Source organism: Oryzias melastigma, linkage group LG9, assembly GCF_002922805.2.
Source record: "Oryzias melastigma strain HK-1 linkage group LG9, ASM292280v2, whole genome shotgun sequence".
NCBI classification, from domain to species: Eukaryota; Metazoa; Chordata; class Actinopteri; order Beloniformes; family Adrianichthyidae; genus Oryzias; species Oryzias melastigma.
This window is the reverse complement of record NC_050520.1, coordinates 16,383,868-16,397,669: the sequence shown is the minus strand read 5'-3', so window position 1 is coordinate 16,397,669 and position 13,802 is coordinate 16,383,868. Positions and strand designations below refer to the sequence as shown.

General features: G+C 41.7%; 1 protein-coding gene across 1 annotated transcript in view; it reads left to right on the top strand.

The window, feature by feature from the left end:
- Positions 1 to 2,589: 2,589 nt before the first annotated feature.
- Positions 2,590 to 13,802, top strand: part of npdc1b (neural proliferation, differentiation and control, 1b) — a gene marked incomplete in the record, with an annotated part of 22,428 nt that continues 11,215 nt past the window's right edge. Inside the window, 2 exon segments of the mRNA XM_024294566.2 lie at positions 2,590 to 2,893; positions 12,619 to 12,789. Of these exon segments, the coding sequence (XP_024150334.1) occupies positions 2,842 to 2,893; positions 12,619 to 12,789 (223 nt within the window).

The following is a 13,802-nucleotide window of genomic DNA, read 5'->3' as shown; positions in this document are numbered from 1 at the left end:
TGAAATAGTGAACATTTTTAAGGTTTAAATTGATTTATTCTGGAATAATATTCCATGTTTTTTTTTTTAACTATGAATAAAAACATGGAATATTATTCCAGAATAAATCATCTTAAAGGTGCAGAGAGACAGACTGACAGTTATAGCAGGTTTGCAATACTCCAAAGTTATTTAATAAATGTTTACAAAGCATGATCAGAAGTGATTTGGATGGGTATGGATCTCCAATTGGCGGAAGTCCCTGGTCCCTAACCCCGAAATTATCGTTGTGGCTCCTTTATGGGAGCATCTTCTTTCATTATTATTATTATTAATAATGATTTATTATTTTATCTTTCTGTCATCATCTCTCTTTATTTCTCTTCAAGCCGTACCTGAATGGTCAAATACACAGAATGGGATTGGGCAGAGCGCAATGTGTGTGTGCGGGGGGGGGGGTCGCTCTGAAGTGTGCAGAAGTAGCAGCAGAACATGAGCCGAGTACAGACAAAAGAAGAAAGCGCCAAGTGAAACAACGGTTGGAATGCTCTTGGAATGGATAAAGAGGAAAATTCTATGGAGGACAAGTAGATCGTCATCTGCTAATGCACTTTTTTAAAGTTACTTTTTAGTTTCTAACTTTTCCATGGAGAATTTCATTTTTCTCCAAAGTGTCTTTAAATCATCTTTTCCTTTTGGGCTTTCCCTTCAGGGACTCCACAGCCAATGAGTTTCCTCCATCTAACCGTCTTCTGCATCCTTTCCTCTTCTTTGTTCACTGCATCCATAAACCTCCTCTTTGGTCTTCCTCTAGACCTCTTTCCTGCAGCTCTAGACTCAGCATCCTTCTACCAATATATTCACTGTCTCTCCTCTGAACATGTCCAAACCATCTCAGTCTGGCCTCTCTGACTTTATCTCCAAAACCTCTAACATGTGCTGTCCCTCTGATGTATTCATTCCTGATCCTATCCATCCTGGTCACTCCCAAAGAGAACCTCAGCATCTTCATCTCTGCTACCTCCAGCTCTGCTTCCTGTCTTTTCTTCAGTCCCACTGTTTCTAGTCCAAACAACATGGCTGGTCTCACCACAGTCTTGTACACCTTTCCTTTCATTTGTGCTGAAACTCTTCTGTCACACATCACACCTGACACTTTTCTCCACCCATTCCAACCTGCTTGCACTCTCCTCTTCACTTCTTTTCCACACTCTCCATTACTCTGTACTGTTGACCCTAAATACTTAAACTCCTCCACCTTCTTTATCTCTTCTCCCTGTAACCTCACTCTTCCACTCTGGTTCCTCTCATTCACACACATGTACTCTGTCTTACTGCGGCTAACCTTCATTCCTCTCCTTTCCAGGGCAAACCTCCACCTCTCTAACTCCACCTCCACCTGTTCCCTGCTCTCACTACAAATCACAATATCATCTGCAAACATCATAGTCCATGGTGATTCCTGTCTAACCTCATCCGTCAGTCTGTCCATCACCATTGCAAACAGGAAGGGGCTCAGAGCTGATCCCTGATGTAATCCCACCTCCACCTTGAACTCCTCTGTCACCCCTACAGCACACCTCACATATCTATATGTGTGTGTGTAATATATTAATAAATATGAACTTATATGTGAAAAACACCCCTCTCACCCTCTGCGGGTGGTTTCTCCTCCAAGCTCGGGTCCCCTAGCAGAGGCCTGGGAGCTTGAGGGTCCTGCGCAGTATCTTAGCTGTTCCTGTGTGTGTATATATATATATATATATATATATATATAGAGGTGTGTGTGTGTGTATAGTAGGGTTATCAAAAACATGTTTAAAAACATATGAGAGAGAGAAAATGGTTATTCTCACAAACAGAATGACTGAATGATAAAAGTGTATTTCTCAGTAGAAATCTGTGGGATTTTAGCTTCCTGTTTGTAACTCCAGGCTTATGGGTTGCTCCGCCCAGTTCTTTTTGATTGTTTTTTGTTTTTCAGTCATCTATCAAGATTCGATACAGCAGCTGGGCGGCTGGGCGGCTCGGTGAAGGGCTGACACGCAGGAGCCCTGGGTTCGATTCCCAGGGTTGTCCACTGATCACCACCCAGATTGGGTCCTTAGGCAAGACCCTTGATGCTGCTGCCTAACTGGGTCCCTGTGCCCCTCAAATACAGGGTTGTGTCAGGAGGGGCATCCGGCGTAAAAACTCTGACAGAACATTGATGCGAAGCAGTGGGTGCTGTTACGCTGTGGTGACCCCGAAAGGGAAAAGCTGAAAGTGAACACTATCAAGTTCCGATACAAAGCATAAGTTGCACATGTTGTGCAATTTGCATGATCAACAATCAGTCTTTATAGTTCAGAGGTTTACATGGTCTCATTCAACACAATAAAAGTTAAAAATTTGGAGTCCTTTAAAAGAATCAGTAGTCTGTATTCCGCGTTCTATTGTAATATGATTAAAAATCCAATTGGAACCAATTAAAATAAAGTTGCGAAATATCCCTTAAGATCAAACACAGACATGTCCACATGTACACCTTTGAATTTTACACAGTTGAATAACAGATCAGTCCCATTATATAGAGTCTGAAGCGACGCGCCCGCCGTCAGCGTGCTGACGTCACGCGTCCGCTCCTCCCTCCGCGGCGAGAGCACACACAGCCGCTCTTCAGAGCTTCAGGTCTGACGAGCGCATCGCATCGAGCTGGTCGTCTTGAGCTTGTGTGTCAGCCACGGTTCCTGCTGCTCTGCTGGTTCTGTTGGACTCCCCTCCTCCTTGAGCCGCAGGGGATGAGGGGATGAGCCGGCGCGTCTCCTCTCACACCCCGCCGCCGCCTCCTCCTCGGCTCTGCTCCGTCTCGGCTCGTCCAGGATGCGGGCTGCGGTGTTTGCGGCCCTGCTAGCTGTGGGCACCTGCTTTCCAGGTGAGGGTTCAGCGGCCTCGGTCTTCGGCTGCAGGGTATGTGATGGTCAGCGAGCGAAGTTCACTTCAGTCTGCAGCACAGACGGGCCGTCCTCTCTAACATTGATTCCAGGAGTCAAACATGCTGTTGATCAAGATGACAAGTCAGAGATTGATCTTAAGGGACACGTCAGTGTTTGATCTTAAGGGACATGTCAGTGTTTGATCTTAAAGGACATGTCAGTGTTTGATCTTAAGGGACATGTCAGTGTTTGATCTTAAAGGACATGAAAGTGTTTGATCTGTAGGGACATGTCAGTGTTTGATCTTAAGGGACATGCCTGTGTTTGATCTTAAGGGACATGTCAGTGTTTGATCTTAAGGGACATGCCAGTGTTTGATCTTAAGGGACATGTCAGTGATTGATCTTAGTGGACATGTCAGTGTTTGATCTGTAGGGACATGTCAGTGATTGATCTTAGTGGACATGTCTGTGTTTGATATTAGAGGACATGTCTGTGTTTGATATTAGAGGACATGTCAGTGTTTGATCTTAAGGGACATGTCAGTGTTTGATCTTAAGGGACATGTCAGTGTTTGATCTTAAGGGACATGTCAGTGTTTGATCTTAGAGACATGCCGGTGTTTGATCTTAAGGGACATGTCAGTGTTTGATCTTAGTGTTTGATCTTAGTGGACATGTCAGTGATTGATCTTAGTCGACATGTCAGTGTTTGATCTTAAGGGACATGTCAGTGTTTGATCTTAGTGTTTGATCTTAGTGGACATGTCAGTGATTGATCTTAGAGGACATGTCAGTGATTGATCTTAATGGACATGTCTGTGTTTGATCTTAGTGGACATGTCAGTGTTTGATCTTAGGGACATGCCAGTGTTTGATCTTAAGGGACATGTCAGTGTTTGATCTTAGGGACATGCCAGTGTTTGATCTTAGGGACATGTCAGTGTTTGATCTTAAGGGACATGCCAGTGTTTGATCTTAATGGACATGTCAGTGTTTGATCTTAGAGGACATGTCTGTGTTTGATCTTAGTGTTTGATCTTAGTGGACATGTCAGTGATTGATCTTAGAGGACATGTCAGTGATTGATCTTAATGGACATGTCAGTGATTGATCTTAATGGACATGTCAGTGATTGATCTTAGAGGACATGTCAGTGATTGATCTTAATGGACATGTCAGTGTTTGATCTTAGAGGACATGTCAGTGATTGATCTTAATGGACATGTCAGTGATTGATCTTAGAGGACATGCCAGTGTTTGATCTTAGAGGACATGTCTGTGTTTGATCTTAGAGAACATGTCTGTGTTTGATCTTAGAGGACATGTCAGCGTTTGATCTTAAGGGACATGTCAGTGATTGATCTTAGGGGACATGTCTGTGTTTGATCTTAGAGAGCATGTCAGTGTTTGATCTCAGTGGACATGTCAGTGATTGATCTTAGTGGACATGTCAGTGTTTGATCTTAGTCGACATGTCAGTGTTTGATCTTAAGGAACATGTCTGTGTTTGATCTTAAGGGACATTTCAGTGTTTGATCTTAAAGGACATGTCAGTGATTGATCAGTAGGACATCTCAGTGATTGATCTTAGTGGACATGTCAGTGTTTAGTGGACATGTCAGTGTTTGATCTTAGGGGACATGTCAGTGATTGATCAGGAGGACATGTCAGTGTTTGATCCGATGGGACATGTCAGTGTTTGATCCGATGGGACATGTCAGTGATTGATTTGAAAGTGAATTATGCTGCTGAATGCACAACAGAATCAAGGTGATTGTTTCTCCTTGTGTGTTTGGGGGAAACAGACGGTTATTGATATCTGTTGTGTTTTCCTCAACTGATGGAGATGCTGCAGGACAACAAACAGCGTTTCAGGGAACACGGTCAGAACCAGCACCGAGACGCTTTTAGCTGCACCTGCTGCTAAGTGTAAGCTCAGAAATCGGATTAGGCTGTGGCCGAGCTTTGGCGTGAACAGAGGAGATGTTTGAGAGCTCCTGCGGATCAGGAGGCCACACTTATCTCTGAGAGGCTGACGTCGGGGTCTGACTGCTCTCTGGAACACATTTCTGCTGTCAGCTGAAGAGCTCTGAACCGGTGACCTGCAGCATTGGGACAGAACTTCACTTCTCATGTCCTCCTGCTGCATCAGGATTCCTGCCAAAGAAGCAGGGCAGAGCTGAACGAGGTCTTCTGGTCTTTGTTAGACTCAATTTCTCTGGTGGATTGATTTCCTCTGTGGTTTGTCACGCAGCAGTGAGAGTTGATTACCAACGGTGGGCTTTGTGTCCACAGCAAAGGCAGCTCATGTCAGCAGTCGGTGGGTTTCTCCAGTTAAGGAAGGCTGTGTCCGTCCATCTGGTCGCAGAACCACACAATTGCAGCGTTGACTCCTCTCTGCATTCTAGTGGTTTTCATTGGTTGGTAGCAGCTTCCTGAATGCCTTCCACCAGCAGCTCTTGTCTGAGCGTCCATGCCACATGATCAGAAAAGTCTTGGTGCAGGATTCTCTTGGACAAAGCCACAGTCACTTCCTGTCTTTTCAAAGGTCAGTGTCTGCTGCAAATCCTGCATCTGCTCCTCTTCTCCTTTGAGGAGGATTCCAACTGAGTTGTTCTCACAGTCCTTCAGAGTTGTGTGAGTTAGAGGCCTTTGGTGCATGGTTACCAAGGCAACAGATTTGACAACATTATCATTGAATCTAGGGGAGGCAGAGCAGGAGGAATACCTGAAGTGTGAAGTCCTCCTTCATGACTCTGAACCCCACACTGATCCAGATGCTTCCAGGTCAGTCTCCTGTATGTCAGCAGAGCAGTCATCAGTGCATGTTCATGGGTGAATGGGACTGTAAAGGTCCGATGGCAGATAAAGCGCTATGTAAGTGGACACCATTTACTATTTCCATCAGCTTATCACAGACCGGGGAGAGGGTTCTTTGTAACTCCAGAAACAGATTGTGAGCCAGTCCTTTCTGAACAGGAGTTTGGAATGTGATGAAGTTGTTTCTATTAGAGCTGGTAAACCACAGCCACAACCTGACAGAGCTGGAAGTGCTGCCCCATCATTCACTGCTCTGTGGCTCCTCCCACCTACGTTTGCCAACTGGCACCTCAGGCCAGAGTTTGCAGGAAACCTGCTGCTTCCTCTTCCATTCATCTTTTTAGAAGAAGTTACAATTTTCAGAGAGATGTCTGCTGTTTCTGCAATTCCTTTTAGACCAGAGGTGTCAAACTCAATCTCACAGGGGGCCAAAATCCAAAACACACCATAAAGTTGCGGGCCGAACAGGAGAAACATTTATTGAACACTCTAAAACTACATTTTTTTGAACTTTAAAACTGTAGTTTTTCAACATAATTGTAAACTTGATATATAGCATTACCTACAATAATGCTAGTGTGAATGCTGATATCAGAACATGCTAGCTAAAATATCAGCTAAATGCCAAATTAGCCTAAAAAACAAAGCAAAACAAAAACATCAAACCTTGGAAAGGCAAAATAGCTAGTGTGTTACCAAAAAAAATATGCAAAACTTCAAAATAACTTAAAAAACAACATAGCATTTAGCTAAAATATTAGCTAAACTCATAAACAGCATAAAAACAAAAAAAAACCCAAATAAGCCAAAACAGCTAGCTCGTAGCAGAAATAGTTAAATTCCAAAATAGCCTTAAAAAACTGAAAAAAGCATGAATTAGCCACAACAGCTAGCATGTAGCTGAAAAAATAGCTAAGCTTCAAAATGCCTAGAAAACAAACAAAAAAGTCTAAATTAGAAAAAAAAACAGCTAGCATGTAGCTGAAATATTAGCTAAATTCCAAAATAGCCTAAAAAATCTTAGGGTTAGGGTTAACCAAAAATATATTTTGTCAAAATATACAAGTTAGAAATGAGCAAAAGATAACATCGGGTCATTAACAATACAATAGAATTACCTGGAGGGCGGGACCTTGACTTTGAGGCTCTGAGGCAGGGGTCAGCAACCCGCGACTCCAGAGCCACATGTGGCTCTTTTATCACTCCATGGTGGCTCTCCAGCTGAAGAAAAATAAAATATTAGTAATTTTCAAAAAATTTAGAGTTTAGCTTCTATCTTAGCAACATACTAACATTTTTGACTAATTTAGTTTACTAAGTAATTTTAGGCTATTTTGTAGTTAAGCTAGCAATTGAGCAACGAGCTTGCATTTTATTTGGCTAATTTGGCCTCTAATGAGTTTTTAATGCTAATTTGGAGTTTAGCCAATATTTTAGCAATAGGCTAACATTTCTTTTACTAATTTGTTATCTACTGGTGTTTTTAGGCTAATTTAGAGTTTAGCTTTTATTTTAGCAACATGCTAACATTTTTGGCTAATTTCATTTACTGAGGAATTTTTGCTAATTTGGAGTTCAGCTAGTAATTGAGCAACAAGCTAGTTTTTTTTTTCGCTAATTTGGCTTTTTATTAAAAGTAAAAGGTAAAATAAAAAAATAAAATAATTTTGAGTCATACTAGTTTCTTTTTATATTTTTACTTTTGTTCGTTCCAAAAATACTTAACATAATTCACATTTACTAAAAAAAAATAAAAAATAAAAAAATGAAGTTTTCTTAAAGGCTAAAGTAAGACCATGCAGCTCCTTCAAGGTTTTGATCAGTAGAAAACAAGCCCAAATGGCTCTTTGACTGGTAAAGGTCGCCGACCCCTGCTCTAAGGTAACTTAAATACAAGCTCCAGTCCTTCAGGTTTTCCACCTAACTTGCCATTCTAGCTTCTTATTGGGAAAGCACACCTGATCCAGGTAAGCAGCAGCAGATACGGTGGGGTCTGGAGTCTGACACCTCTGGTTCACACGGTGAATCCATGTGTTTTCCAAAACCTGAAAGTATCCGAGTGCAAATCAAACAGGTGTTTGAGCGTCTCCGGCGAAGGTCCTGCAGCAGAATCCTCTCAGCTGCTGCTGGGTGGATCTTTCTGTTTGGTGCCTCACTGCAGCTGGAAGGAGATCGGCTGGAGAATGGAACCACAACAGCAAGGCCTGCTGTTTGTGTCCGTGGTTCTGATTGAAGCTGGGCTGTATTTAGCTAAACCAGAACCTGAAGAACATTAGCGTGTTCTGAGTTCATGTGTGCTTGCTCTGCAGAAACTGGATGAACTTCTGAGTGAGCTTTGGAATTTTGTGAAAACACAGGGAGGAAAGTCAGCTTGATCAGAAGGCAGCATGGCGGCTGGAGCGTGGAGCTCCGAGGACGGCTGCTCTCACTCCGCTGTCCACAGCGCTTTGATAAAGCAGCTCAGCTCTATTTGAATGTGGCTGCATTCAAAGCAGTCCTGCTGGGGGGCAGATAAGACGTGCTGCTTCTTTGGTATGTCAAGTAGAAACAGTGGAACTTCCTTTTTGTTGGGCTGCCTGAGCTGCTGGAGTTCATCAGCACCAACATTTCCAACCATCTGATCTGGACCGTGGTGGAGGCTCTTATTAGGATCAGGATGTTGTTTCAATTTGGAAGCCCCTCTGTGGGGGTGGGGGGCTCCATGCCTCATAAAGCTGCTGCAGAGAAGGATCTGGAACAGAGTGCAGAGATTCAACAGGCTGTGGTGTCGGCCTGCAGAAGGACCTCCATGTCCTCATGAGAGGAAAGGAGCTCCGCTCTAATGCTGACGAGAACAAACGCCACGGCGGTCCACGTCGCTGGTGCCTGCAGATCGGAGACAAACCGTCTATCCGTGACTTCTGCATTTGTCAGTGAGTCACCCTCCTCCGGTGATGTCTCTCCCTCTCTGTTGCCATGGTGATCGTCATGGCAACAAGTGTCCAGGTTCCACCAGAGATGAGAGGGAGTCTAATGAGGAAGCTGGAGGAGTTAACATGGACGGCCTCATTATGTTTGTGTGCTGAGCTGCTGCAGAGCTGTGCAGGCTCAGAGCTGGACGGGCCTCCACCTGCAGCATTCCACATCCAGAGGAGGCAAAACATGATTCCCGTCATTCAACGCTCACTTCTGCAGTCATGTTGTTCACACCTCCAACCACATGGGGAGGTGTTACGATGCAGTGAGAAAACACAACCTGCACTGAATATAATATACAGCTGAAATTCATCACGTTGTTATTGGAAATATGATGAAAAGATGCACCAATAAATACTTCCAAAATCAAATATCTTGTTCGGTTCCTCCTGCTGCAAAGTATTTTTGGTATTCAACCATGGAGCACTTTAACTGGGAATAAGCAAATACCGCTATCTATAAATGAATGAATAAATGAATGAAATGGTTTATTTCAAACAATCAGGTCATAATACATACATGACATATCACTTAATGAATCACAAGTACTATATTCATAATATTTAAAATAAGTGTCATATAAAATATGACATTAAATGTATCCAGTCAAGGATATATTGAGAAGATTTAAAATGATCAGAGATGAATGTTTTTTTTGTCTCTCGTGTAGAGACAATTTGTCATTTAATCTTTCACTGTTTTTACATCAGAAAATGTTGGTGTGATGTTGAAGACTTTATAAAAACTAAACTAAATCTTAGTATAAGAATTACAATTTTTGATGTCATGTTCTATTTTGATTCCTATTGTTTATCCAAGAATTACATTTTTGTTATTCAGTTGTTTATTGTTTTTGGGAATTTCATCTTCACAAATGTAAATGGTCAAATTCTCAACCCTGTGCTAGTTTATTTTATCTGGACCTGAAATCATATTATAAAATAATAAAACACATGCAAAATCAGAAGGCTTCAAGAACATTTAACATTTTAAAAGAGCTGCATGTTTTTTTTTTTTTACTTTTTTACATTTACATCTAGATATTGTAACCCTCTGGTTTGTTACTGTATGTTGATGTGCTGGTTGTACTGTACTTGTAGTGTTTTCTGATACCTGTTTGTTGTTAAAAAAAAAAAAAAAAACTTGCACTGAATTAAGCTTTTCTGAATGTGAAAATTCAGCTTGAAATCAGCTGGATTTCCACTTTTGTGTAGAAAAAGAAAAGAAGCTGACCGTCTTCTGAGGAAAATCAAAGACAGAAATAAAGCGCAGCCGGTAGAAAGACCAGCTGAGTCCTGACTGTGAGTGCTCAGAGGAAAGGCTCTGATGTCCAGGAGTTAAACCAGCAACTTTTTGGCACAGGAACTCTTTCTGCGGCTCTGAGTTCTTTCTGTTTGACCATGATGTCCAGGAGAAAGCTGTGGGGCTTCTGCCCACACGAAGGGGTTATGCCCTTAGAGCAGCGGTGTCAAACTCAATCTCACAAGGAGCCAAAATCCAAAACACACCTCAGGCTGAACAGGATAAACATTTATAGAACACTAAAACTACATTTGAAAACTGTAACTTTTTAATATATTGATAGCTGAAAATAATGAAGCTGATAGCTTGCTAAAATAGCTGAATGCCAAATTAACCTAAAAAACAAACAAACAAAAAATCTTAGGTTAGCCAAAACACCTGGCATGTAACTGAAAAAATAGCTAAACTTCAAAATAGCCTAAATAAATCTTAGTAAATTCCAAAATAGTCCAAAAATCTGCAGAATGCTCATTTTTAAAACTGTAATTTTTTAACATAATTATGAATAATAAAAAGTCTGGAATATTATTCCAACTTCAACCTTAAATAACTTTCAATATTTTACTCTCTATTAAATATATTTTGTCATATTTATACTATAGTTAAAAATGAGCACAAGATAACATTGGGCCTTTAATAACAATAAAATGATCTTGAGGGCCGCCTTGACTTTGACACATGTGCCTTGGAGCTTTAGAGGCAGACGTGTCTGTAGACCAGGGGTCACCAACACGGCGCCCACGGGCGCCAGGTCGCCCTCGAGCACCACATAAGTCGCCCGTAGGTCTCTTCTAAAAATAGCACAACTCACTTGTGAGCTGCTCAAAAATTAAATTTGATTGTGATGCAAATTTTTGAAATCACACTTCCCTTTACAGAGAATTAAAAATTAAAACATCTTTAAAATATATGTTCATTATTGCTGAAGCCAAAAACTGCCTATCCCACTTTATTTATTTATCATTATAACGAGATAATCGATAAAGAATGAAGCGTCCCCTTCTTCCTTTACCGCATGGAGACACCGAGACTTTACCTGGTTTAAGATTCTTTATTTTGTGGTTAGCAACAAAAACAACAGAAGAAAACACTCCACAAACGTTGTTTCTGGTCAATTCTTTTACTTCTTAGTGGAGCTGTGCTCCCCAAACGCCTGAGTGAAGCAGCCCCCTCCCTTTATTTACCCCAAACCCCAGCTGCTTTCAGATTAAATCTGAAATTTAGCTAATTGGATTTTTGATAATTAGTTATCTGTAATGGAAACACAATTTCTAGAAAAAAAAATGCATTTTTTTTAAAAGTTTTTCCGCTTAGAGGAGCTGGTTTTGTTGGCGTATTGAAATGGATGGACATTGTTTGCAAAACTGTAATGGAAATTGACTTTTTTTCTGACTATTAAATGCATTCCTAAAGTGTCTGTCTGAGTACTGCACAGCAGGCGTCACTAGACATCCCACAGCGTCACAGCTGATCGTGCATCTCCTCTGTAAAACAATAACCAAGATTTCCTCATGGCTTCATCTGTAGCAGCTCTTCTACAGCTTGAATACGATGCAGAAGTCTCCTTTGAGGATCAGCGCGAGTGCAGTAACAAACTTCAATGGATCTAGTCGAGTTTTCAAAAAGAAAAATGTTCCAGCTGCTTACTTGTTCTGGACATTCTTTTAAATACCACTGAACAGACTTCTCACTTGAGACCGTCAATGGACTCGCTGCACGAGCCAGTGCGGCACGTGCGCACCACTGCTGTGGTGTCACCCAAATGCTCCCTTTTTATTGGATCAAATAAAAAAAACACACACATGGCTGTGTTTTTAATGTGTTTCTTATTATGTTTTTTCTAAATTCCTAGAATCTGGTTGAAGTTTCATATGTAATGGCAACAGAAGGGCTGCTGAGTGTCTCTGAATGGTGCGTTCACTGAGCCCCGGATATCGGCAGTAAACGAAGCAGTTTATCAGAGAAAACATAGAACACCGGCACTGATCCGTACATATTCGATTGATTAAATACTGTCAACGTTTTCTCTGAAAAACTGATTTGTTTTGCTGCAGAATGTATAAAAATGACAAAGTTTGTAGCTTACTGAGTTGGGCTGAGTAACTGTTTGGGTTCACTTACGTATGTCTAGAGCTCAGTGAACGCACCATGCGCAGATTCTTGTCTGCTGTGGGATCTGTCAATCAACCTGTTCAGAGGTTTAAGGAAAATAAAGGGACGGGTGCATGAGACTGAATTAAAGGTTTTGAGGAGCGTAGATCCACTAATAATAGCTATAATTAATTAATGAATTAATAATTGGTTAATAATAGTTTTAAGTTTGCTAAAAAACATTGCATTTGGTCATTACCTCAAAATGTGACAAGATCTGTTGAGATTAAGAAAGTTCTGAATATTGATGTTTCTTAGCTTGTCGTCATTATTGATAATTATGGTGAGAAATCAGAGTCTTTACATAGAGGAGAATCACTATTATTAGTAATAATGAATAACTAAAGTGTGTTATTTCAAACTGGTAGCCCTTCGTATGACTCAGTACTATGAAGTAGCCCTCAGTTTCAAAAAGGTTGGTGACCCCTGGTGTAGACGATGGAGGGGAACCAGAACCTCTGTGCTGAGCAGCCCCTCTGTGTCCTCTACTTCAGCAGGGTCTGACCTCTGCCCCCGCAGTCTGGACTGCGCTCGTGCCGGACGCCACTTCTGCCAGGCTGGGACCTCACGCTGTGGCCCCTGCCTGCACCCCCTGGTGGAAGACTCTCGCGGTCACTGCATTGTCAGGAGGAGACATGGTCATCAATCTGGTAAAAGCTTTGAAGGTGGGTGAAGGAGAGAACAAGCCAGTGTTTGTGCGTATCAGCTAAAGCTGCTGGTTTTTCTGATGTTTGGGTTGTTATGGTGAGGCAGCTGCTCCCATAATCTATTTATCCCAGCAGCAAACCTTACAGGAAAATATAATAATAATAATAATCTTTATTTATATAGCTCCTTTCAAGATAAGAATCACAAAGTGCTTCACAATAAAACACAAGTAATACAAAGAATAAAACAGAGTATAAAAACAGAGTATAAAAACTGAAAATAAAAACATAATTAAGAAAAGGCAATTTCAAAAAGATGTGTCTTTAGCTGCTTTTTAAAAGAAAACCCTGAGTCTACAGATCTGAGGCTGAGAGGAAGGAGTTCCAGAGGGATGGAGCCACTGCTGCAAAAGCTCTGTCACCTTTAGTTTTTAACCGTGTTCTTTTAACCACCAGCGAGCCTTGGTCACATGATCTCAGGGACCTGCTGGGAGCGTACGGCTGCACAAGGTCCTTTATGTAGACCGGTGCTTGGTTATTAACTGCTCTGTAAGTTAAAACCAGGATCTTGAACTGCACTCCGTAGGCGATGGGGAGCCAGTGCAGTTTGATTAACAGTGGGGTGGCATGTAAAAACTTGGAGGATTTAGTTAAAAGCCTTGCAGCAGCATTCTGGACAACCTGAAGACGTTCTAGAGATTTTTTACTGAGACATGTAAAGATGGAGTTGCAATAATCAAGACGGGAGGAAATAAAAGCATGAATGAGCATCTCCATCTCAGAACGTGACACAACTGGACTCAGTTTGGCAATTTTTTTTAAATGATAAAAACAAGAATATGTTGGATAATGAACATGTTAAATCATTCCCTGCGGTCTCAGAGGACAGCGCCGCTCCTCCGACCATCAGCTCGTTCCACCTGCAGGATGAAACCGGAGGCTCTGTTTGTGTGACAGGAAGGTCCAGAGGAACTGAAACCTTCTTCACGGCTGGTGCTGAGCTCTTACAGGGAGTTTATCGGTATCATCAG